At 36.4% G+C, this 26,551-nt stretch overlaps 1 protein-coding gene across 1 annotated transcript in view; it reads left to right on the top strand.

Annotated features, from left to right (window-relative positions):
• The first annotated feature begins 352 nt into the window (after window positions 1-352).
• The window catches only part of LOC107734328 (partitioning defective 3 homolog), a 110,534-nt gene continuing 84,335 nt past the window's right edge, over window positions 353-26,551 (top strand). The window contains exons 1-2 of the mRNA XM_016546268.1: window positions 353-478; window positions 18,028-18,300. Of these exons, the coding sequence (XP_016401754.1) occupies window positions 390-478; window positions 18,028-18,300 (362 nt within the window). The 5' untranslated portion in view covers window positions 353-389. The remainder of the gene's footprint in view (window positions 479-18,027; window positions 18,301-26,551) is intronic.

The raw sequence follows: 26,551 nt of genomic DNA, 5'->3' as shown, positions 1-26,551 counted from the left end.
AAAAAAGGTGTTTTTTACACTACCATTGAGACATTTTAACCAAACTATGTTACAGACTTTTCATTAAGACCCTAAAGAATCATATAAACTTGTGGAAAATGGGCATCCTATGACCCCTTTTAGTGATTTTATATTGCAGTCTTTTTTGTGGAAATGTGAAGGGATATGTTGTCATTCTTGGCCGTTCCTCTCTTTGATGTGTCAAGTATTCTGACAGTTTAATTTCCTTTAGGTGTTCCAGTGCTCTTATTGAAAAGAGAAAGAAGGATAGAACAGTTTGCTCCTCTTAAAGACAAACAATCTAGAAGTCCATCTGAATTTATCCCACACTCTGTCTCTGCCGCCGCAGGTTCGGTAAAAACTGCAAAGATGAGAGGCAAGGGGACAAGATGGAGCGGAAAGGGTCCAGCAAGAGCAAGATGGAGGAAAGTCAGGCCACCGAGGAGGAGACGCAGAGAATGAGGCTGGAGCAGGAGAGGTGAGCGGCTGCGTCCTGACCCCTGTAAAAAGCCTCTCAATTAGCCACCGCTGCCCGGGAAATTAGCAAACGGTCTAATTAAGTAAATGGGGTCCGGGGAGGTAAAAGTTCTGGGAAAGCTCTTAGATGCGATTGGTGTAAACGGAGCTTTTATAACAGTTCATTAAATTGATCACGTATGGATTGTTTGTTTCTTTTGTGCTGCTGAACGGAAGGAACCAACCTGATAATGGAGGTTCTTTTGGGCCGCGGACTAAATGGAGGCTCTTGAATGAAAGATTTTTTTTTTTTTTTTATTAACTGTAATTACGGCTTCCGGTCTCTTAAAAAATTATTAGTGATGTTGTTTCTAGGCAGATGTTATTTTTCCCTCTCACAAAGATGGGTAAAAGCAGAGCAGTAATTTTAAATAGAAATATGGGTTTGTATATAATATAATATAAATATTGGGCAGCACAACTGTTTTCAACATTGATAATCAGAAATGTTTCTTGAGCAGCAAATCAGCATATTAGAATGATTTCTGAAGATCATGTGACACTGAAGACTGGAGTAATGGTGCTGAAAATTCAGCTTTGATCACAGAAATAAATTACAGTTTAACAGATATTGACACAGAAAACAGCTGTTTTAAATTATAATAAAATTTCACAATATTACTATATTAACTGTGTTTTTGATCAAGTAAACCAAGCTTTATTGAACATTAAAGATTTTAAACAAACAAATAAAATAAATAACTTGTGACCAGTAGTGTATATTCATATGTACAGTAAAAAGCTCACAGGAAATAAAACATACATTGAATACAAAAATATACTTAATATTTCATTGGTTCTCCGTGTTTTTGATTACAGCAGTCATTCTCCAGGGCAGTATACATTTTGAATGTGGTGTGCATTTTTATTAATTTATTTATTTATCACAATTTGTTATGTTTCATTGCATTATTACAAAAGAAACAATTGAGCGCGTACATTAGTTTTACACTCCAAGCACAACTATGAAATATGCTTATAAAACCCTTAATAAAATATTTGAATAAAGGACAAAATTAATTTTCTTAGGCTGGACATCACTTTCGGCCAGTACTGTATATGTAAAAAAAAAAAATGCTCTTAAAAATGTGCGTTTGGACCTGCCTTCGCATTAAACAGCCATAAAACAAATGCACTTTGTTGTCAAGCCTCTGATGATGATGCTGCATAATTGAAATGTAACAATAGGCACAGTCCCGTCTTTAGCGGAGGCGTCGCTCAGGTCCTGCGATGACAATAAGCCTGCGTCCACTCAAAGCAACATCTGAACCCCATTTCTAAGCGCTTGTCTTGTCTCTGACACGCTCCACTATGGGCTGGGAACCAGGCTTTGGCTGCGGGCCCAACACATTGCCAGCTCTGCCCCAAACACAGCATGCTTTCCAGGGCCACGCTCTTATACGTCTACCACCTCGGGCCCTCAGAGGCAGGAAAACCAGCAGGAACGTCGGGAGATAAGTGTTGGCCGGCTGCACGGCGTTCGCTAGCCCCTGCTCATGTTTTGTCTGTATTTGTTTTTGTAAAAGGTTTTCATATTTCCCACGTTGCCCTTTTCGGTATTGTTTAGTTACTATGCCCTGCTCTTTTTTTTCCAGTTATCTTTCTTTTTTCCTTTTCTCACCTGCTGTTTTCTTTGAGTTGATAGCAAGGAATCCTTGAGGGAAATCGGTCTGTTATAATAATAATCTGCCTGGCCGCCTCGTGGTGTTGCGATATTCAAAGTCTCTCACCAGGGAGACTGACAGCTAGGAAAATGGTGTTATTACACGCTGTGCTACAGGTTACACAGTCATGTGTGTGTGTGTGTGTGTGAGTGCACATACGTGCATGAGCAGAGGCTTTGATTGATTATACAAGGCACAGGGACAAGGCCATTTCTACGCACTTATGAAATTATAGATCAGGTGATAGGTGCCGCTGATGGCTATTGGAGGCGATGTATCCAGCAGCACTAAAACAAGCCGCGGGGCTCCAGGAAGAAGAGGATGCGGCCAAAGCCAGCCCTCCCCTGACACGACCGATCGTTAATTCGACTTGACGTTTTGACAGGGGCTTTTAGTGATCCAGAAGCAGAAGTCAGCGCAAAGGTTGGCTAGATTAATTTTCATAACGGGCCACCATTAGCCTATCTGTTTCTGGCAGGGAGGGCACAGCCCACTTTTTAGCACACCTGACCCTCAAGGATGTTTATGAAATTCATCTATGACTCAGAAGCGCTGGGTTTAGCTCTGGCGTATGTGCTGGATGACTTAATTCTTCCAGAATCCTTTTCTGCTGTTAGTTTTAGTCTGACGGGCATGCTATTAAAAGAATAGTTCACCCAAATATTTAAATCATTGCTTCATCATCAAGAAAACTTTTTGTCTGCGGAGCACAAAGTAGATTTGTTCATGCTGCAATTTTTTTGGGGGGGAAAATCATCATGATCACTGGTCCTCTAAAAAGCTCAGGAAAAGCGCAAAAATCTCCATAAAAGTAGCTGGTATGATGTAACCCTTGTGCTGTGCTGATAATCCTTTACCTGATTTAGTGTTCCCGGTCAAAAATGACCGAAAGTGCTTGTAAATCTCTCATTATGCTCTATGATCACCAAATCTTGAGTTCATTGTTAACTTGTTTTCTTTCCGTTAGCACAGGTTTTGTTTCTTTTTTTTTTAACTGTAATTACGGCTTCCGGTCTCTTAAAAAATTATTAGTGATGTTGTTTCTAGGCAGATGTTATTTTTCCCTCTCACAAAGATGGGTAAAAGCAGAGCAGTAATTTTAAATAGAAATATGGGTTTGTATATAATATAATATAAATATTGGGCAGCACAACTGTTTTCAACATTGATAATCAGAAATGTTTCTTGAGCAGCAAATCAGCATATTAGAATGATTTCTGAAGATCATGTGACACTGAAGACTGGAGTAATGGTGCTGAAAATTCAGCTTTGATCACAGAAATAAATTACAGTTTAACAGATATTGACACAGAAAACAGCTGTTTTAAATTATAATAAAATTTCACAATATTACTATATTAACTGTGTTTTTGATCAAGTAAACCAAGCTTTATTGAACATTAAAGATTTTAAACAAACAAATAAATAAATAACTTGTGACCAGTAGTGTATATTCATATGTACAGCAAAAAGCTCACAGGAAATAAAACATACATTGAATACAAAAATATACTTAATATTTCATTGGTTCTCCGTGTTTTTGATTACAGCAGTCATTCTCCAGGGCAGTATACATTTTGAATGTGGTGTGCATTTTTATTAATTTATTTATTTATCACAATTTGTTATGTTTCATTGCATTATTACAAAAGAAACAATTGAGCGCGTACATTAGTTTTACACTCCAAGCACAACTATGAAATATGCTTATAAAACCCTTAATAAAATATTTGAATAAAGGACAAAATTAATTTTCTTAGGCTGGACATCACTTTCGGCCAGTACTGTATATGTAAAAAAAAAAAATGCTCTTAAAAATGTGCGTTTGGACCTGCCTTCGCATTAAACAGCCATAAAACAAATGCACTTTGTTGTCAAGCCTCTGATGATGATGCTGCATAATTGAAATGTAACAATAGGCACAGTCCCGTCTTTAGCGGAGGCGTCGCTCAGGTCCTGCGATGACAATAAGCCTGCGTCCACTCAAAGCAACATCTGAACCCCATTTCTAAGCGCTTGTCTTGTCTCTGACACGCTCCACTATGGGCTGGGAACCAGGCTTTGGCTGCGGGCCCAACACATTGCCAGCTCTGCCCCAAACACAGCATGCTTTCCAGGGCCACGCTCTTATACGTCTACCACCTCGGGCCCTCAGAGGCAGGAAAACCAGCAGGAACGTCGGGAGATAAGTGTTGGCCGGCTGCACGGCGTTCGCTAGCCCCTGCTCATGTTTTGTCTGTATTTGTTTTTGTAAAAGGTTTTCATATTTCCCACGTTGCCCTTTTCGGTATTGTTTAGTTACTATGCCCTGCTCTTTTTTTTCCAGTTATCTTTCTTTTTTCCTTTTCTCACCTGCTGTTTTCTTTGAGTTGATAGCAAGGAATCCTTGAGGGAAATCGGTCTGTTATAATAATAATCTGCCTGGCCGCCTCGTGGTGTTGCGATATTCAAAGTCTCTCACCAGGGAGACTGACAGCTAGGAAAATGGTGTTATTACACGCTGTGCTACAGGTTACACAGTCATGTGTGTGTGTGTGTGAGTGCACATACGTGCATGAGCAGAGGCTTTGATTGATTATACAAGGCACAGGGACAAGGCCATTTCTACGCACTTATGAAATTATAGATCAGGTGATAGGTGCCGCTGATGGCTATTGGAGGCGATGTATCCAGCAGCACTAAAACAAGCCGCGGGGCTCCAGGAAGAAGAGGATGCGGCCAAAGCCAGCCCTCCCCTGACACGACCGATCGTTAATTCGACTTGACGTTTTGACAGGGGCTTTTAGTGATCCAGAAGCAGAAGTCAGCGCAAAGGTTGGCTAGATTAATTTTCATAACGGGCCACCATTAGCCTATCTGTTTCTGGCAGGGAGGGCACAGCCCACTTTTTAGCACACCTGACCCTCAAGGATGTTTATGAAATTCATCTATGACTCAGAAGCGCTGGCTTTAGCTCTGGCGTATGTGCTGGATGACTTAATTCTTCCAGAATCCTTTTCTGCTGTTAGTTTTAGTCTGACGGGCATGCTATTAAAAGAATAGTTCACCCAAATATTTAAATCATTGCTTCATCATCAAGAAAACTTTTTGTCTGCGGAGCACAAAGTAGATTTGTTCATGCTGCAATTTTTTTGGGGGGGAAAATCATCATGATCACTGGTCCTCTAAAAAGCTCAGGAAAAGCGCAAAAATCTCCATAAAAGTAGCTGGTATGATGTAACCCTTGTGCTGTGCTGATAATCCTTTACCTGATTTAGTGTTCCCGGTCAAAAATGACCGAAAGTGCTTGTAAATCTCTCATTATGCTCTATGATCACCAAATCTTGAGTTCATTGTTAACTTGTTTTCTTTCCGTTAGCACAGGTTTTGTTTCTTTTTTTTTTTTTTTGGAACTGATTGATCATGGGCCTTATTGATCTGATCTTATGCACCTCAGGTTTTGAGTGAAAAAAGAGCATTTTTGTGGAATAACATTGACGGTGTTCTCTCAAAAGCTGAGGTGCATAAGCTCTGATCAATGAGGCCTACGATCAATACAACATTTTTGACTGTTAGCACTATAAGAGAAACAGAGTGGGAAAAAAATCCCCAAAAAGTACAGAAATAATCAAACACTTCTGGGGAAGCTGCTATTCCCTGTGTGAGCAAAGTTTTAGTCCAATTGCGAACTTGCATTGTTTGGGAAAACATGAGGGTTTAGTGGTATATTTTCAAGTTTGAAGCTAAACAGCTGTTGATGAGGAATATATTGACTTTTTTTTTGGTAAATATCATCTCTGCACTAAAATCTTTGCACCTCCAACTGTTCAAACTTGGCACTTTTTATTTGATTACAAGCCGTGTGAGAATGTCTTAATGTGTCTTAACCCTCTGGGGTCGGCAAACGCGCCAAGGCATTTTGTTTAACTTAAATTACTCTGTCATTTTTGATCATACAGATAAGAGCAATACATGATATTGAATATTCACATATGGCATCCTTATTTGTCTTTTTAGGAGCCCCATTTACAAGCTCATTGGAATAAACTGTGCCTGTGGCAGAATTTTCTGAAAAATTATATTATGTAGCATCTCGCATGTTTTGCGGCACTTTCAAAGTCAAATGTCCAGTGAGTGGTGCTAAAAGCGCTTTTTTTCCCGGAACGTGAAAGTTGCATATTGTACGTATCACAACAGTTTGGAAATGAAATGTCTGGTGAGTGGCACTAAAAGATTAATGCTATGTCGCGTTTGAAAATAACACAGCACCTACGATAACCATACAATAAACCTAACCGATATTGTTAACAAAAGCAAACGTGAGATAAAGACACTTTTGCTCAAGCAACCATGGCATCTTATTTGGCTTCTACAAGTCTTTTGAGCTTTTATTATTGTGACTCGTATTTCATGGGACTCGTATCCGAGTGCTCCGTAACGCAAGTACAATGCTGTACCGTGTGCGCTACTGAGCAAGTTTACTATTTAAAAAATGCAAAATGTAATGAGTTGGTTATGTGATGCAAACAAAAAATGTACGGTATTATGTATTGTTTACAAATCATGCATTATGGTAAAAGTGTTTTGAGCTCATAACATAGTATTGTGTAAGGAACCATGTGAAAATAAGTCTTTATTAATCAATAATCTGAAAAGGAGTTGCTGGTGTTTTACTGCCACAGGTGGTTATTTCAGCTGCAAACGTGCATTGTGTGTACAGTATTGGTATGTTTTTGAAGTTTTGCAAAAATGTAGGTACAGTAGAGGCACGTTTTTCCAGTGAGCCTACAGCATATGTTGCCCATTTATGTTGCATGCAACAAATAAGTCATATTTGGAATAATTTCCATTTTTTGCTTTTGTGTACAGTTTTGTTGTTCAGCTACTTGTGTACAATGAGTACATAAACTGGCCCCAAAAAAGCATTTGATACACTAAAAATGCATGAATGCCATTGCACTAGATAACAAAATATCAAACAGGTTTTAATGACAAATAGCACAAGCACATTTTTTTCAAGGACAACATTACGTTTGGAATTAAATAACAGTAGATTGATTGTGAATCACTAGTGTAACGTGGTAGGGCACATCTGTGAACGTGAGGACCAGAGGACCTTGAGACCAGCTGGTTATGAGTAATTGCAATACATTTTTTTTAAGAATGGCTTTTTGGGGGGCCTCTGTATCACATGGAGGAAAAGTATGGGGTAAAAATATGCAAAACTGCTAAACAACCTTCCATCCTTCGTTAGTCCTCAACAAACCAAATTTTTCATCCCTCATCAGGGGCTTCAGCAGAGCCTGGAGCTCCCGCCTGCATTTTTGCAGGAACACGGTGACCATTATAGGGCCTTGTTTATGCCTGTTGCATGGTTGCAGTCCTGTCCACCATATGTAACTTGACTGAGCGGACCACCATGGCAGGGGGCCATTTATAGCATGTGCATGGGAAGGAGTGTGTGGGCAACAAATCACCACGCCAGCAAAAAGATATCAGTTGCTTTCATCCTCCTCTGTGTATTTACACTCGGCTGATCAGGCTTTATGTCTTTATGTACACACAGCAAAAATGCCCAATGCAAACATTATGAGGACCTGGTAAACTCTTCCCATGCAACTTCTCCATTGAAGTAGATTAGCATGGCTATTAGCTTTTCCTTTTGGCTCCATCAGTGGCTAATCAGTGACTAGCACACCTCTGTTTCTGCTCAGTCTTCCTGACTTCCTTTCCACTCTCCATCAACGCTTCCTCCGGATTGTTTGGGTTCCTGATGGACTTTAAAGCTCGGAGACATGGCAGTGTTATAATCAACAGTGGACATCTCAGCTAGCTTCCTCTTTCTTTTAGCCCTTAGCATGGGCTTTGAAGGTTCACAGGGTGTGGGGATTGAAAACAATGTTTGGAACGCACTTCGGCGGCAACTTTCCAAGCCAAAAGACCTAACTGTTTCCCAAACTTTTAGTCACAACCCCACAGCAAGGTTATTTTCGTAAACGAAAACTAAGACTAAAACGATTGATGAAAAAACAATTTCGTAAACTGAAATAAAATAAAACGTCAAAATAATTGAAAAACTAAAACGAAGCTAAACTAACAACAGTTATTGAAAAAAAGAACTGAAATAAAATAATAATCGTTTTCGTAATCATTACGTTCTCATCACTTGGCGGAAAAATATAGGAGCTGTGTGTCTACCTGTAATGGCGTTATTATTGAATTTCATTAGTCCCAGTTTTGATTGATGCACGGCTATTCACGGAAAAGTGAGCAAGACATCACAGTTACAATATCATGATTATGGTTAAATAAGAAATTACATATAACCAAATCAGGCTACATTTATTTTCATACTAAATATTTCAACACACATCATTGGATATGACAATATTGTGTAGATTAGTTTAGTAAAAAAGGCTTGCCTGCTTGCTTTGGCGTATATTTGTATACTTTTACTATCTAATCAATCTCAGCATGCGTTCATTTTGTGTCGCTCTATGTTTGCCTCGCTAAGGTTAAATGATGCCTACATCTTTCTTTGGCCTGCGTTCTGGAAGTGATCTGTTAATTCTGCTCAACTTTAATTAAAACTGAAACTAAAACGAACAAAAATACTAAATAAACTGAATTTTATAGCAAATTTGAAAACGATATTAAAATAAAACGAATTTAAAAATTCAAAACTATAATAACCTTGCCCCACAGTGATGTTTATTGTGTACACTGGATATCATTCAGCATTGATGCTATTAAAATAGTGAATCTGTATTTAATAACGGTGTTTATTTTCTATTGTTTTGATGTGCTGAGACCTTTGGGACATACATTGGAAAAAAAAAAGGTTGTATTGTTGTGGAGAAGGATAATGAGTAAAGAACAATGTAATTTTCAGTATTTTATATACTATTGTATTATTTAATAATATTTAAAATTATAGTTTATTTTTATTTTCAGTTTCAGTTTTAATTTTAATTTTATTTAAATATTTTTTTTAAGTTTTTGAAAAATTGTATGTACTTTTTCATTATTGATTTATTTGTTTGTTTGTTTTAATATTTTATTTATATTTATTCAATTTTTAATTATAGTCATTTTAGTACTTTCAGTTGGTTGCCATGACATTTTCCTTTTTTTTGGTCAAAGTTGTTTAAGTTTGTTTGTTTATTTTTATTTATTTATTTTAGACTTTTCATCTAATAGTTATATTTTGTTTTATTTCAGCTTTATTTTAATTAACAAAATCTAGTTTGAATGCAATAACACTGGTAAAGAGCACGAATGCAGGATTCTACCTCTATGCCGATTATTTTATAAATAAATATGTAATACAAATAATATTTAAAGTAATTAGCAAGCTAGTGTTTTTAATCTGTATTTACTAAATAGCCATAATAATATAAAATGATATAATATAATATTTTTTTGTTTTCTAACAGACCAAAACATTCCTTATTTTTCTTTATAAACCACTGTGTATTTGTACTTTTTGATCTTTCAATTCATTGTGTTTGTACATATTTTTCGGGGAACCGTGGCCCTGTGAGTATTTATTCTTTCTATATTCATTCATTTTATTGCCTTGATTTATGAATTGATTTTCTGTCAGCGGTTTTCCAACTCTTTCTCCATTACCACTGCCTGGGATTGCCTTCGGCTTTCTGTACATTTTCCAATATTTCATTTTTTGATGCATTGATGCGTGTTACTCGTAATCGCAGCTGATCTTTCCCCTCGCATTGTGACGGTAATTTTGTTACAAAATAATTAGCATTGTCGTTCTGCTTTGTCAAACGAGCTCATTATGTTGCGTTGCCGTTTGTAACAGTTCGCCGCTTGACTGGACCAATTAGCTTCCAGAGTTCAAAGGCAGATCACAGGACTGATTGTGGACCAGATTATATTTGTAATTACATTTATATTCCTCTAACAGATATATGCATGTGGTTGGAGGCCAAGGACATTTTTTGCCTGCATAACAAAGTTGTAAACGTATTAATTTTCCCCAGTCTCTGTATGTCGAGAAGCGATGTTAAAAATGCACAACCTCGATGTGATTCTACAAGTAACACAGATGATTATTGGCATGCTACCTTATTTACACTTAAAAACTACCAACCGAAGAGTGGGATCTGCCTGGCAGCATCGACGTGAACATCTCGCTCGCTCTCTAACCTGAATTAAACATTGTTAGACATATGGAGGGAGTGCTTTGGCTGTGTCTGTCTGGAATTTGGCGGTGTCGTAAGATAAACAGTGTGATTTATTCAGCGAGGAGAGGAAGGACCGCGGGCGAACCGGAGTGTGATCTTTCGTGCTTCGTTTCAAAACATTTCGCTTCACTTCCAAACTTCTCCTCCGTCTCTTACTCACAGAGCAGAACCTTGTACATTCTTCAAAGAAGTTCATAAATCTCTGAGTCCTTATCTTGTGTTTATATCAGGCTGTGATCAATGACTAATTTCCTCCCCGAACCGTCCACTTTGACCCCGCGGGACGTAGCGCATACTGCGCTCTTGACAGCATCTTGGCTTTTAGACGCATTTCAGCTCAGATATCTTTAAATAAATCATCCTGCATGGCATCACGGTATGGATGGATTGCATTTAATGAGCTGTTTTTGAATTATGCCAACTTGCTCCTTGTGGAAGGATTTTGTTTCTCTGCATTCGCTTGTTACCTAGAAACAACCCCGGATTTGCCTTGAATACCCATAATGTTGCATAATAACAGTCTCCCTCGCACACACACGCACACACACGCACACATGCACTCACACACACACACACGCACACACACGCACACACACGCACACATGCACTCACACACACACACACACACACACACACATGCATGTAGTAGCAATCTACACTAATTAGCTTTGAGGCCAGAAAGTCACGAAGAGGGATTTGCTCTCTCTCTTTGTTGTTTTATTGCAGCTCACTGGGGATTTTTTTTATCCCTCTTGCCAATATTTTGATAATGTTTTCTCTCTTCTCTTCCACTTTTATAATTTTAGTATCAGTCTTCGTCATGTGACTTTGTGAATCAGGAAGTTCACCACAGGCTTTAATTGGAGCTTTTTTGGGGGGGATTCAGTAATTATGTGATCTTTAAATTTGCAGAAAAGGCATATGAGGTTAAGGTCTCTAATTAACGGAATATAAATATTAATGACTCTCTAATGCAAGAAGAATTCATAAACCAGTCACTTACAGTATAAACTAGCTAATACTTCAGTATGCTAATTAGTTTTTTAGGAGATCAAGTTTTCATCTGTTGTTTTTTGTGTTGATCATTCATTCATTCATTCATTCATTCATATATATATATACATGAAGCAGCACAACTGCTTTAAGCATAGATAATGCAAATGTTTCACAGCAAATCAGCATATTAGAATGATTTCTGAAGGACCATGAGCCACTGATGACTGGAGTAATGATGCTGAAAATGTACATTTACATTACCAGAATAAATTACATTTTACAATATAGTCACATAGAAAACTGTAAAACTGTTTTTACTGTAAAATTTAGTTATAGTTTGGTTTGTTGCAGTTTGACATTTTAGTTATTTTGCATATTATCATCAAATAAAAAAAGTTTTTTTCTTCGACTAAAATCATATGACATTTTAGTACGAGTAAAATGAACTAAAATTTTGACATGATGAAACATTGAATGCATTTTCATAATGTTTCTGTTGAAAGACAAAAGCTATGACAAAAAAAAAGATTTTAAAAAATGCAATAAATGAACACTGAAGAGAAAGTGGAGAGAGAGAGAAAGCAGGAATGGTAAATGAGAGCAGTAATAATGTGTTCAGTGCAGCTATTTCTGTGTCCTGCATTAACACCATACTGGACCATTAATTGTATAATGAACTAAAGGCGGAAAGAGGGAATGCTGCAGGTTTAGCTAGAAGTTCAGGCACACACACACACACACACAAACAGACAGAGAGACTACCTCAAGTCATTTTTTCTGTCCTCACTGCAAGTGAAAATGCTGCATGGAGTGACAAAAATACACATCATTAGATTTTATTTGTTTATTATACGAAGTAGGTCATGACTCTGGCTTCAAAAGTACCTGATCCAGTCAGAATCAATGTAAATTTCTGATAAACACGTCAAGTTGCAGCATTGCTTGACAACCATAAACTACAGTTATAATGAACTTATACTAATGACTACTCTGCATTGTTTCTTTTAATTATTAATATTAGTAATTGTAACTATTTATTGTTCATCATTGTTTACAATCAGCAACTAAAACTAAATCCATGAAAAAAAAATTTTTTTCGGTAATTGAAATAAAGCTGAAATAAATGATAAATATTACAAAAAAAGCACAACTTAAATGGAAATTAGAAATGTTAGACACTTATTGATTTTCATTATATTATATTATATTATATCAATAAAAATGTTAGACACGGTAACTGAAAAAAAAATCTAAATAAAAATAATAAAAAAATAAAAATATGAAAAGCAAATAAAAAATTTTAACTAAAATGTAAAAAAAAAAAAAACCTGAAAACATAAAAAATAATAGATAATTAAAAATATTAACTCTGTAGTAGTATACAGTCAAACCAAAAATTATTCACACACCAGATATAATTTTTGATATTTTTTACTACTGGGTGCAGGACACTATAGTTAATTTATGTAAGTGAGGATAGCAAAATAAAGTAAACTGTGGCATATTATACCCAAAAATTCTTCATACAGTGGACTACCAGTAAAACTGATACAAATTTTAGACCAAATATTATTCAGACACTTTGACCTGACCATGTTTTTCTTAAGTGTTATCTGACATTATCAAGATGAATTTGTTCTGACACAGTTTAACTCTGAGTTGTCATATTTTATTACCATTTTCTAAACTATAGCGAATAAACTGTGATAATGCATGAAATGTTGAAGGTGTCTGAATAAATTTTGGTTTGACTGTAGAAATAATAATAAAATAACACTCCATTGTGCATGGATCTACCATTGACCCACAATAAAAATAGAAACCAAGCAAAATGCCTCGTCGTGCGATGATTTTGGCTTGTGGCTGGTTATAGGATACGGTGTTAAAAAGAATCTCATAGCCCAGATCAGTGTCTTCATCGTGCTGGTTTTCAACCTGAAGTTAACCTTCTGTCATACACAAAACACACACAGAGCCACACGGCCCACTTCTCATCCCCAGGCCACCGCGCTAAATGAGTTTCAGTCCGGTACTCCAGGGACAGGTTAGACTGGACCTGTACTTCAGTGTGCTCATTACCTCATTCAAACACAGATAGCGCTCTCGCAGATTTGATTTGGCCATTATAGGCACAGCGCCGGAGGCCTCGTCCTCCTATTGAGTTTCTGTAACTTGTCCGAACACGGTTTTTACTGGCAGCGAAGTGACATCAGTTTTTAAGTGGACAGCAGGTGGATGGCGGCCTCACAGTGTAAGATATCAGCCTTCAAATGCCAAAGAAACAAGTTGTAACTAGAGATACACAGATACTAAATTTCTCTGGCGATACCAATAGCTGATTATTCAGAATGACATCTGCTTATACTGATACACTTGTAAGAAATGATTTTAAAAATGCATAAAACAAAGATCATTAGAGTATGTTTTACAAGAAAATACTGTTTAAGTCTTTATACCTCAAAAAATCATCTGTTACTTGCCAGTTCTTTGTAATTAATTGTAAACGTGAAAATTGTTTAAACCCAGTATAGTTTGGTTTTCTTAAGGAATACACACACATGTATTAGATCAAAAGGGTGCTTCTACTAAATACTGAGCAATGGGTCTGAATACTTAGGACCATGTGATATTTGAGTTTTTCTTTTTTAATAAATCTGCAAAGATGTCAACAATTCTGTGTTTTTCTGTCAATATGGGGTGCTGTGTGTACATTAATGAGGAAAAAAAATTAACTTAAATGATTTTAGCAAATGGCTGCAATATAACAAAGAGTGAAAAATTTAAGGGGGTCTGAATACATTCCGTACCCACTGTATATATATATATATTCAGATAAAATAATCACACTTAAAAAAAAAAAAAATTGTATACAACATACATATATACTTGACAGTAAATAAGCTCCTCTCTAGTGTTTTTAGAACTAACTAACCAACTGTGAACACTGTTAATTTCCTGAGGTAAACATTAAGTTAAATATTGTTATCAAGCTGTCTTTCTGCGGATTAAACACAAAACGAGCAATGAAACATTTCAGAAAGTTATACTGTGTCTTTCATTATTTTCTGATGTTCATGCATGTTTATTAAAGAGGAAGAGATACGCGCTGCCGCTTGAATTGAAGCGTTACAGTATTCTGTCATGCCACATTTAAGGGGCCATTCACAAAGAATGCGTTTTTTTCATTCCAATGCTCTATTTTCCAATGCTCTACATTCAATGCTCTACTTTTCCATTGTTTATCAATGTAAATGCTCAAAACGGACGAGGATGACCATTGTGTCCTGCTTCTTTAGCAGCGTCTCGCACATGAGCACCGCATTTTTAAGACGGTGTTTAAAGTTAAAAGAATTTCAACTTTTACACGCAATGCCGCTCATCAGTTTGAGTTTCAAAACAGTTGAGCAATCAGAAGACCCAGGAGGCGGGGCAAGCGTTGCATGATTTTGTTTATAGTAGCAAGTTGGCATGCCAACTGTTTTATTTGACGACAACATGGCGGAATTCTGTGTTGCTTTTTTTTTTTTTTTTTAAACCATTCCTGAGTGCTGCGTCTCGTGTTTTAAGACGCAACGACGAGTTCTGGCCCCTAAGCGCACCAAAACGGCATTTATTGTTGAATTTTGTTATAAAATAAACAGAATTTGAGAGCTGAGACTTAGTTTCTAATCAGAAGTAATAAGCACAAAGCTCGTTGCGATTATTAGATGAGAGGCACGTTGTTTGGTGAAGGGAAAAACTGTGAATCTGGCAACCCTGGCTTGAAATACAGGTGATCCACAATGTCAAATAGAACCTGTCAACTGCGCTATTGTTTTAAAGTGAGATTGCATTAATGTGTCATTATCCCGTTAACTTTGACAGCCCTAACTTCGACACAAGAGACATTTTCTTCATGCACCAGTTATAGTCTGAGATGTTTTTCCGCCCCCTTTTGATTGACAGTATTTATTTGGCCCTGATCATTGGCTGTTTTTAAACAGTAGGCTGAAGTCTGATAGTGCAGATTGTTTTTATCGGTCAATACCAATTATTGTCCGATATATCAGTGCATCCTTACTTATCCTTAACGGTTCAAGCAATGAACCCGGTAAACCAAAAGGCAGGATAAAATCAGAAAGGGAAATTAAAACTCCTACAATGCACACAAACACCTATGGAAATATGCTGATGTTGATTTCCAAGTGTTTCCTAGACTATTACCGTGAGTCATACTGTAAATGCGCACGATTCTAGCACGGCCAGTTGGATTTCCTCAAGCGGGATGGAGAGAGAGAGAGAGAGAGAGACAGTCAGTGGCATTGTAATTGTATTAGCCTGTGACTGAGAGAAAACGCTCATTGTTGTTAAATTAGATTGGGCTTATGAGAAAGTGTGGAATCATTCAGTCTTTCGCTGGGAAAATCCGACAACTCTTTTTGGTCCGGGACTGCTGTCAATCAAACAACTGACAGATTGATGTTAGGGATCAGAGGTCAACTCTGACCTGGGGTGGTGAGGAGGTAGGGTACTTAAACACTTAGAAATGCTCAGGTTTTGTGATGGGGCATCCCTCGAGTCCCAGTGCCCATCTGGATCTGATGAGACGGGTGGGTACCAAAGACAGAGGTCACCCTACAGGAGGCTTTCTCCTGTCCGCACCAGCCTTTCCTCTTCTTCCACTGCCGTTCCCATTCCTGAGGATCTCCTTTCCCTCAACAGCACTTAGAACGACACATGTGGTCTGTTAGACACAAAAAGACTCATTCAGTTCAGCCCACCAGGACTGGCCTTTGAAAAACTCCTGAGAAAGAGGGAAGGCAGAGAGAGGCGTTTGGCGGAAGATCAGAGTGATGTGAAGAAGAAATCACTCCCTTCTTCTTGGGAAGGTTCCCCACTGGCTGTTTTAGGGAATCTGTGCATTGACAACCTTCTTCAAGGAAAGGGACGCAACCTTTACCATGAGCGATTTAGAAGTAGAGGCTCGAATGAACGGGGCCTCAGCAGTCTCGCTTCCTTTTCCTTTTAGAGGACTCCAGTAGTAGTGAAAGGCTTCTAGAAATAAAGCAGGTTTGGCAGGCGTTTAGCAGCCCGTGATGCCAGCAGGGGTCCTGAGCTCAGGGATTTTTCGTGCAGTAGGGAGTCTCAGCAAGACCAAGAGGTCTGTCTTACAATTCGTTGCATTTTCACATAAAAGCTTTGGCTCTTCATAGCTGTAATAGATGTTACACATTGCTGACGGACTACAAGCTATTGCTTTTGATGGTGCTTTTTGAGGGCAGAATCACAAAGGTGGAAATGAATCCCAAGGTATAACCCACAGGGCATTTTCACACTAGAGTACGGGGTGAAACTGAGTTTAACTGTGAAAATGTGGTGTGTCCATCAGGTAACAAGCAATAACCTTACACCTTGAAGCATTTGAATGTACAGTTTTATCATCATTATTTTTGAAAATAAATAAATAATTTATATATATATATATACATTTTTTGAACAAATATCATGGATTATTAATTCTTGACTTAATCATTCAATCATTTAATCAGATTTTGACATTTTGATTTAGCAAACAAGTCTATAATATTTGTAAAGAAACTGCTTCACTGACCAAAAAATAAAATAAATAAATTAAAATGCCAAACTACTCAAGCTTTTGTTTTGAATATTTATTTATTTATTTATTTATTTATTCATTCATTCATTCATTTTATTTTGTATTTTTTTATTTTTAATATCATGGATTATTAATTCTTAACTTGATCATTTAGTTTTTGGGGGGTTGTACCACATTACATTTTCCAAACTGAACTAACCTTGCCATATTATCAGATACATTAAAACATATTTTAAGACACCTTCTATGATATAATTTCCTGTTTGATTTAGCGAACAAGTTTAGAATATTTTTAAAGAAACTACTTCACTAGCCAAAACAAACAAACAAAAGATTATCCAAACTACTCAACCTTATTTTTTGAGTAATTGTTTTAAGGTTTTATTCACCTTTACATTTTTGAGATTGTGTCCCCCAAAATATATCAAAATGCATTTTTAATTAAAATAAACAAACAAAAACATATCCATTATAAAAGAGGTATAGTCTATTATGTATGTATGAATTTTACTTATGTGTTTTTGAATGCATTATTAGATTCACACGAGTCATGTCAAATCACCTTTATTTCTATAGCGCTTTATACAAAACAAACCCCGGTTTCACAGACAAGGCTTAAGCCTAGTCCCAGACTAAAATGCATGTCTGAGCTGTTTTAACTCTAAGGAACTTGCACTGACATATTTTAAAATATGTTAGTAGTACTATCGATTTGTCTCAAGATCCACACCAGGAATGTTTATTTTTCTAAGGCACTTTTATAAAAGTTACTTAAATGTCCTAATTGAACTATGGCCTAAACCTGGCTTAACCTAAACCCTGACTGTGAAAGCAGGCCAAAGTGTTTCAAAGCAGCTTCACAGTAACATGCAGGAATAAAATAACAGAATCAAACTTCTTCAGCATTATCCAGCTCAAGTCAGTTCAGTGTTCATTCACTTCAGTTCAGTAAATGTGTTGATGTTGAAGACACAAATGTACAGAACCAGTGCGAAAAGAGAGATGTTGCCACTGAACTTGAGTGTGCTCTACACATCTAACCTCAAATGATGTTTCGTGTCTGTAGGATTCAAGCGAAGACCAGGGAGCTCCGAGAGCGACAGGCCAGAGAACGAGACTACGCTGAGATCCAGGACATCAGCCGAAACTTCAGCTCCGACGAGGAGCACACCTACGCCGGGATCGGCTCTCTGGACTCGTCCCTGGACAGCAGTATGGACCTGAGCCATAACCCCGGTCCAGAGCGTCCTCAGAGCCCCCGAGACCAGGCCTTGCCCTTAGAGGCTCTTTACGCACAGGTCAACAAGCCCCGCAACGGACGCCCTCCATCTGCAGACAGGTAAGCGCTCACAGCTTCTCATTGCCAAGGACTTCCATCCTTCAGAATCGCCGTGACGTGATGCACAGGCTGCTTTTATTGCTGAGATTTTGAGTGTTTGTCAGGGCAGTTAAGCAATGCTTGGCTGATGTAACGGGACGGGATGTGACATGTTCTTGACTTGAAAGACGCAACCTTGGCTATGTAATTGCAAAGCTTTGCATAATGCAAGCTAAAGTGTGTTTTCTCGCTGTTGTGAGCTGTCAAATATTTCTCATTTTGTAAGGTTGGATAGGGTGAAGGGCACCGTCACTTTTGAAGCTTCTTAGTTTCTTTTATTGTGCTGAGAAAAAAGGAAGTTTCTCTGCAGACCTCTGTCTCTTTTATATTTGTTCACGTCTGAAAGTTTTGAAAATGAAAAGCTGTTTTCATCCACCTTTTGTAGTGTGAAAAAAAATGAAAGTCAAACAAACTGTGTTATCAGATTTCTCACCTGAGTCCCAGCGGCTGCTTTTATAGCAAGGTAAATCATTGATAATTCTCTGGATGGGAAAATTTAATAACCAGCGGGCTCTTTATTATCGCGGATCATGTCAGATCCACCCTCAACGTGCACAGAATCTCTGAATTCATCTGGGTTTTTAAGGGAAAGAAAAGTCAACTTTATACTAGAAACTGCTGCAATTAAGCTGAACTTTAGAGTGTTCTGATGCACTTCAATTTTTAGATGTAATTGAGTGTACTGCTGAATGCACTGAACAAGCTTTTACTGTAATTTCTACTGAAACATGCATGTGATGAATTTAACTATATTTGTAATACACGTGCAATGATGAAATTGCAATTTAGTACATTTAAATCAAATGCAATATCAAATAACACTACAGTTAAATTTTAAGTACTTTAGAATGTTATTTAGTGAACACATCAAAGTAAGTGTATTTCTATAAAGCATGATTATTATTAAAACAAAATGATTTAAAATGTACTTTAAAGTAAGTCTTTTAAATCCGATGTTGTTAGAAATTGCACTTTTAAAAGTGTAATTAAATGGGTTAAGAAACAGTCATTAAAGTGTCTATCTTTAAATACTATTAAGTGACCTTTTAATTCATTCATATTATATTATCTATATGTATATTTTTAATATAGGCCTACTTTAATGATTCAAAGTACTACAAAGTACTTCAAAGTACTTGAAGTACTACTTCAAAGTGCACTACAAGAAGCACACTTCTTTTTCAAAAGGAGAAACAGGAAGTTCGGGAGACTTTGTTTACATTTATTATGTTAAACTACTGTCTAAAAATATCATTAATGTTAACAAATTATCTTTTGAAAGGTCTAAGGATTTAGTGTTAATATATGGTCTCTGTTTTATGATATAGATGCTCCAGCAACAGTAATATAGTAATTTGTGTTGGGAGTGTAAAAGAAAACATGCAACATGAAAACAGCACTTTATACCTTTATGAAGAAAAACAAGTAGAAATAACTTTGATGTGAAACATAGTCCATTATTATTATTTTTTTTTTCCAACAGCCTTTAGTCTTTAGTTTACATTTAAGGTCTGCAGAACCATGATTTGCAACTTGTTAATGCAACTAGTTGGTATTTAGAGGAAGGAGCAATGCATATGCCACTATGGATAGGCTGAATCCCTTTTTGGGATTTTGCTAAGAAGTTGTCATCTTTTAGAAGTTGAGTAGCATGTAGACTAGGGCTATGCGATTAATCGAAATCGTCATAAAATCGCGATTTGCATGGCAAAAAAAAATCCCTGGACACTGGATTTTTTTTTCTTTTTTTCTGCCATATATGTCTATTCTAGAGACATTTTGTTACACTTTTACTTCGTGATTATTTTGCCTTATGTCTGTTCTAGAGACATGTTACAGCTTCTTGATAAAGCTCTAATTGGTTTTCTTTTGGAAATATGTTTCAAATTCACACTGAATGCATTAATGACTGTAAAGCATGTCTGTGTGTGTCAAAATCGTGATTAAAATCGAAATCGCAAAATTGATCAAAGAAATCGCGATAGGTTTTTTTTGTCCATATCGCACAGCCCTAATGTAGACATGGACTAAAAGTTCCAAAAGTTTGAGTCTTCCAGACAGAAGTAGTTTCAGTGTTTTTCCTCTTCTGTGTTGATGCCAGCTTTATGATGTGTGTCTCAGATGCTGTCTGTCTGATGCAGAGGATTGACCTACATTTGTTGTGGTGAAGTGAGTGTTTTTTTATTTATTATTTTTTTTTTAGATATGGAAGATAAATATTCCAAAACGCCTCCGTTTGTGCTGTTGTTGTTCTCTAACTGTTCTCCAGATTCATGGCTGGTTTTACGGTATTTATGACAATTTCACCAATGAACATCCATCAGTGTATGAAGAATAAGGGAAACTCACTCTGTATTCACACTGAAGAATCACCGCCATCGCTCTGCTCCTCTGGTGGTTATGTAATGGTTAGCGGTTAGTTAAGGAAATGCTACGAAAGGCCAGCGTGTCTTCTCTAAACAGTAATTACTCTCTCTGGGTTTATTCCGGCGGTGGTTAATTGGCTCGTCAGTGGCGGTAAAGGCACTGATTGACAGATGTCTCTCAGGCTGTGTGAACTTTCCCAGGATGCAGTGGGAAGGGATTGTTAGGTGACCAGCTGCTGTTCTCCCAGCAGGATTGTTCCCAGCGGCCCGACTGTCATGAGATCAGCCACGAGGTTACGCAGCGCGCAGTAATCTGACGAATCCTTGTGCCAATGTCTCTGGTGGCAGCAAAAGGGCAGCGCTCTGTCCCGAGTGTACTGCAGTGCGTGAATCCACAACAATATTAGCATTCATTCATTCATTCATTTACTATGCATAAATATTACTAGGGTATTCTAATATAATAATACATTTAATTTATCCTTATATATTTTAATATACATGTACTTTATACATAAAATATTTGAGCTTTGTGGCCTATTATTCGTGTGCGGATCTTATTTGTTTTTTTTTGTTCGTTTGTTTGAGCGATTTTTGGATCTACGCACCGCCAGAAGTGTATGTATCTTTTTTGAATTGGACTTGTGTCTGGCGCTACGCTTTTTCAGTTTCTTCTTCTAATATACATATACTTTAAATTATTTTAAATTGAAATACTGTATATATAACTTTTATTATTAATTAAATTATTACAGTAAGTATTATGTAACTTTTCAGTTCAATATATTCTATATATTACCTCTTATATAGTCTTAGCTTGATAGTATAATAATAATAATAATAATAATAATAATGTATACTTCTATGTACTTTTATACTTATTAATAATTAAATTATTACAGTAAGTAGTAATTATTCAATAACTCTATATCTTCTATATATCATCAATTAATTATGTAGTCTTTTGTATCATTACAACAACAACAACAACAATAATAATAATAATAATAATAATACATATATTGTTACATATTCTTATTATAAAAATATTATGCATTATTTGAAATATAAACACTGTATACTTTCTGTACATTATACATTTATTAATCATTATTACATTTTAAATATAAATTATATAAGTATGTATATTTATTCAGCAACTCTGAAAATTGTTAAATATTATGCATTATGATTTGTAAATACTGTATAATTTTATGTACTTTTATTAATAATTAAATTATTACATTATAAGTATGAATACTTATTCAGCAACTTTTCAGTTAACATATATGTCCTGGCAGAAAATTAACAATACATATTCCGTTAAGTTTACAGACATTTCCTTCAGCAATAAAACACAACCCAATGCAATGCGTAATTCAAAAACAGCTAAAACCGAGAAAAAAAAAACAACCAATATGAAAAACTCCATAATAAAACATATACCCTATTTGTCATATTTGTTTTGCTTGAACAAAGAGAACAATCAAATAAAAAAGAAAATAAAAAGCGATGTGGGAATGTTTGTTTTATGACATTGGAAAATGTTGTGACTGATGCTTTCTGTGACAGTTCTGTTCAGCTCCTTTCACTCCTGAACGTCCTGACGTACTGAATGTGAAACTGCTTTTGACTGTCCTGCGAGATTCACATAAATGTTTCATATATTACTGATGGTATAAGCTTTTCTATTTTCTGCAGTGTGCACAAAAACCCCAGAAGATGCGTTTGTGCAATTCATATCACATTTCTGAAAATAAATCTGAGCTAAACTAGTTAGCAACAACCTGCAACCAAAAGATATACTAGTTTTAACTATTTGTTCTCCAGGCTGAAAGAATAAACAAATGTGTATTAAACTATAAGTTACATCTTAAACAGAGAGTGCAGTTTACCGAGTCGTCTTTCCTTTTTAAAATGAAAATAAAATGCTTATTTCAGAAAGCAGAGTAATAAGCCTTGTCGCAAACGTACCTGCTTGACATCTGATTGCATGCAAATCACCCTGCGTATATTTTCAATAGGGAGTTTGGAGCTTCACGCTGCTTTGCATATCACTTAGAAGCAAGCCTTTGTGAAATACGTTGTAATATTTGTTGTCGTGCCTCTGGAATAAATTGCATACTTTCATTGGTGTTTGGCTGCGAGGCCTGTAATCTCAGTAAACGGAGTAATGCATTCACATTCAGACCGTCACATCACTCCATCTGAAAGGCCCGACACCCTCCGTGAATCAAAACAAAGCCCAAACTAACATTTGCATTTCTAAATGAAAGCTAATAGAAGTTTCATAGTGTCAGGCTCCTGAAATAAACAGTCCTTGAGCGAGCGTCGGCTTTAGCTCATTATAAAGAGATGCGTGGGATTGGGTGAGAGGAAAAAGTTTTATCACAGATTTTCCCAGAGTTGTTTTCTTGGACGTTTAAGTGCTTATTCTCTTAAAGAAGTGGCGCAGAGGGAAAGTGATTCCATCTCTTTGTAGATAACATTGGAGAAGAGGATTTCCTGTCTAAAATGCACAGAACAGGAAGTGGATAAGGCTCAGCGAGGGTCTGTTCAGATTCAGTCAATCACAGCCGCCTACTGAGGCCTGTATCCACAGTAGAGTAGAGGGAAGAGCATGTACATGTACAGCTCATATTTCACTTGTTTATCCCAAATCAAAAAAGAAACAGATACTAATCTTATATTCTGATATTATTTTAGCATATGTCCCCCCCTCCCATGTCAATTATGCACAGCAGTCACCCATTCTCATCAATGTAAAAATCTCATCAACTTTCTTTTTTAAATATGTATTTATTTGTTAAAATTTTATTTTATTTTATTTTATTTCATTACATTACATTTGACCTGGATATGTTTCAGTGTGATTATTTTATTATCAGAAAATTTTTTGGACAAGTATCATGGTATTATATATTGTATTTATTTATTAAAATTTTATTTTATTTTATTTTATTTCATTACATTACATTTGACCTGGATATGTTTCAATGTGATTATTTTATTATCAGATAATACAGTATATTTAATTAGTTTATTATGGTAATAATAAGGTAAAATCAACCACAGTTGACCTTTATTTTATTTTATTTTTTGGTTGAAATTTGCTGTGGATATGTTTGCATGAAATAATTGTATATTCCGATACTCAAAGTAATAATTTGAAATTATATAATACTAAATCAAAGTACTATGGTAATAATAAGGTAAAATCAACCACAAATTATTATTATTATTATTATTATTATTATTATTATTATTGTTGTTGTTGTTGTACTTACTGAAATTGTTTATTTATTTTTTATCCTATTTATTTATTTATTTACATGTATTAAGTGTCTACTAACCAGAACGTCATTAATCTTCTTCAGAAGATCAGCTTCAGATCTTCAGGCTTGTTTGCACTTCCTCAACAAAAGTTAACAAACTGCAGTGGCTGTTGTGTTTGTTGGCTCACTGTTAACCCTGTTTGCATTCGTCTGAGCAGTGTGAAGCAGCCTGAAGCCTCATAACACTTCTGTCCCACTTCACATTCACTGGCAGCTTCTCACAGCTCAAAGCTCTTGACATGCAGTCTGAGTTTGCCGTTTCAGTCCTGAGAGTCAGTCGATGAGTTCAGAGCTCACGAGGTGGTGTTGTGCGCTGTAGCCTCGAGCAGCGTATCTCTCACACGCCGGAGGCTAAATCTACGAGTGGTGTAACACAGCCCTCCTCCTCCTTCATTGCAGTTTACTGGAGATTTGTGTTTGAAAACTCGCTCTCTTTAAATCTCTGCTAGCATCACTAGTCACTCTGGGTCGGCCACACATCTGCTGACTTCCATGTGACCTGCGTGGCGTTTCATAACTTGTTGCATGGAAAAAGAGAGAGAGAATGCATTGAGGGAATGCGTTGTTAATTTTCCAGCATGTTCAAATAAATATCCATTTTGTTGGCCTGGTCAAGGCCTCCATCATGCATTAGCCACAGCCAGTAGACACGCCATTGATTTATTGGTATTAAAAAGGAGGTGACACCGTGATGAAGTTGGATGCTGTTAATAGTGGAGTCTATTGGATATGGGCTACAGTGATGTAAAAGCGTGGAACCGTCATGGTATACAAGCCAAAGCATGTTGTGTGCAGTGTAAAATAGTTAAATAAAATATGACCCAAATATGTTGGATACCCAAAGTAATAAATTGTGTGATATATTTTAAAAATATTTTTTATATTATAAAAATATATTGTTATATTATTTTATATTATAAAATTGTGGTGCCATCATCATATACAAGCTGAAGCGTGTGGCGTGCAGTGCAGTTGTTTATTTATTTATTCGTTTCATAACTTGTTGCATGGAAAAAGAGAGAGAGAATGCATTGAGGGAATGCGTTGTTAATTTTCCAGCATGTTCAAATAAATATCCATTTTGTTGGCCTGGTCAAGGCCTCCATCATGCATTAGCCACAGCCAGTAGACACGCCATTGATTTATTGGTATTAAAAAGGAGGTGACACCGTGATGAAGTTGGATGCTGTTAATAGTGGAGTCTATTGGATATGGGCTACAGTGATGTAAAAGCGTGGAACCGTCATGGTATACAAGCCAAAGCATGTTGTGTGCAGTGTAAAATAGTTAAATAAAATATGACCCAAATATGTTGGATACCCAAAGTAATAAATTGTGTGATATATTTTAAAAATATTTTTTATATTATAAAAATATATTGTTATATTATTTTATATTATAAAATTGTGGTGCCATCATCATATACAAGCTGAAGCGTGTGGCGTGCAGTGTTAATTTTTATTTATTTATTTATTTATTTTCATTTATTCATTATTTTATTTATTTATTTATTAAATTTTTTTTGGGGGGGTAATCAATTGAAGTAATAAATTGTGTTATATATTATTTATAATAATAATAATAATAATAATAAAACATACAGAGGGCTTGTGGGCAAAATTCAATCAACCTCTTGCATACTGCCCATCTGTAGCCTGGGATTGTTAACATTTGCATGTGATTTCATTTACTTCTTGTCGACGCAGCAACAACCCATGTCTATAAAATCAATAAAAGCCTTTTTATTTTTCTCTTCTTGGCCAAAAATGCATCTATAGCAGAGGACGATCAGGCGAAAACCCTCTGTGGAAACAGAAAAACCTCTTTATCTCACCGCTCTGCAGCTGAATAAATACGCTCAGACTATTACCAAATGTCTGGGTCTGGTTTGTCTGCCTTTAACAGCGTCCCAGTCGAAGGTCAGAGTGGCAGTTAAGCGTGGAGAGTCCCGGCTCTCTGGCCTGTAAAAGCTTTGTAAGACGGGCCGGGGCCAGTGAACACACCGCTCTCGTCGGGTTTACAGTCACTCTACAGCCAGGCTCCATTATCCAGATTCTCCTCCTTTGTTACCGCCGTTTCATTGGTCCCCTTTGAATGAATGAGAGGCTGTTGGAAGCGGGTTCAGGATCTGTGGATGTGTGTCGAGAGGCACTGCTGTACCTTACATCTCACAGTCCTGAGTCACGCTACATTTCACATCAATCTGATACCAACTAAAACAAGGTTATTAGGGATGAAAGTACAGCCGTTCGATATGGTGTACTGTTGAGTACTTAAGCGTCGACCGTTCAGCCAACAAAACATACAGAAGTGTGTCTTTGAGTGGATAAAATCCTTTTTAAATTGGGTTGTGAAAACAGATTTGATTCATGCATTATATGTTAATTGGGTCTTGAAAAATAAAACATCAGCTTTAAAGTTACGACATCCTGAAAAAATAAAAAAATAAAAAATCTGTGTATGTATATATATATATATATATATATATATATACTGTATATATACACACTA

Source organism: Sinocyclocheilus rhinocerous, unplaced genomic scaffold, assembly GCF_001515625.1.
Source record: "Sinocyclocheilus rhinocerous isolate Xijiao unplaced genomic scaffold, SAMN03320098_v1.1 scaffold1812, whole genome shotgun sequence".
Taxonomy (NCBI): Eukaryota; Metazoa; Chordata; class Actinopteri; order Cypriniformes; family Cyprinidae; genus Sinocyclocheilus; species Sinocyclocheilus rhinocerous.
This window is presented reverse-complemented; position numbering and strand designations above follow the sequence as displayed.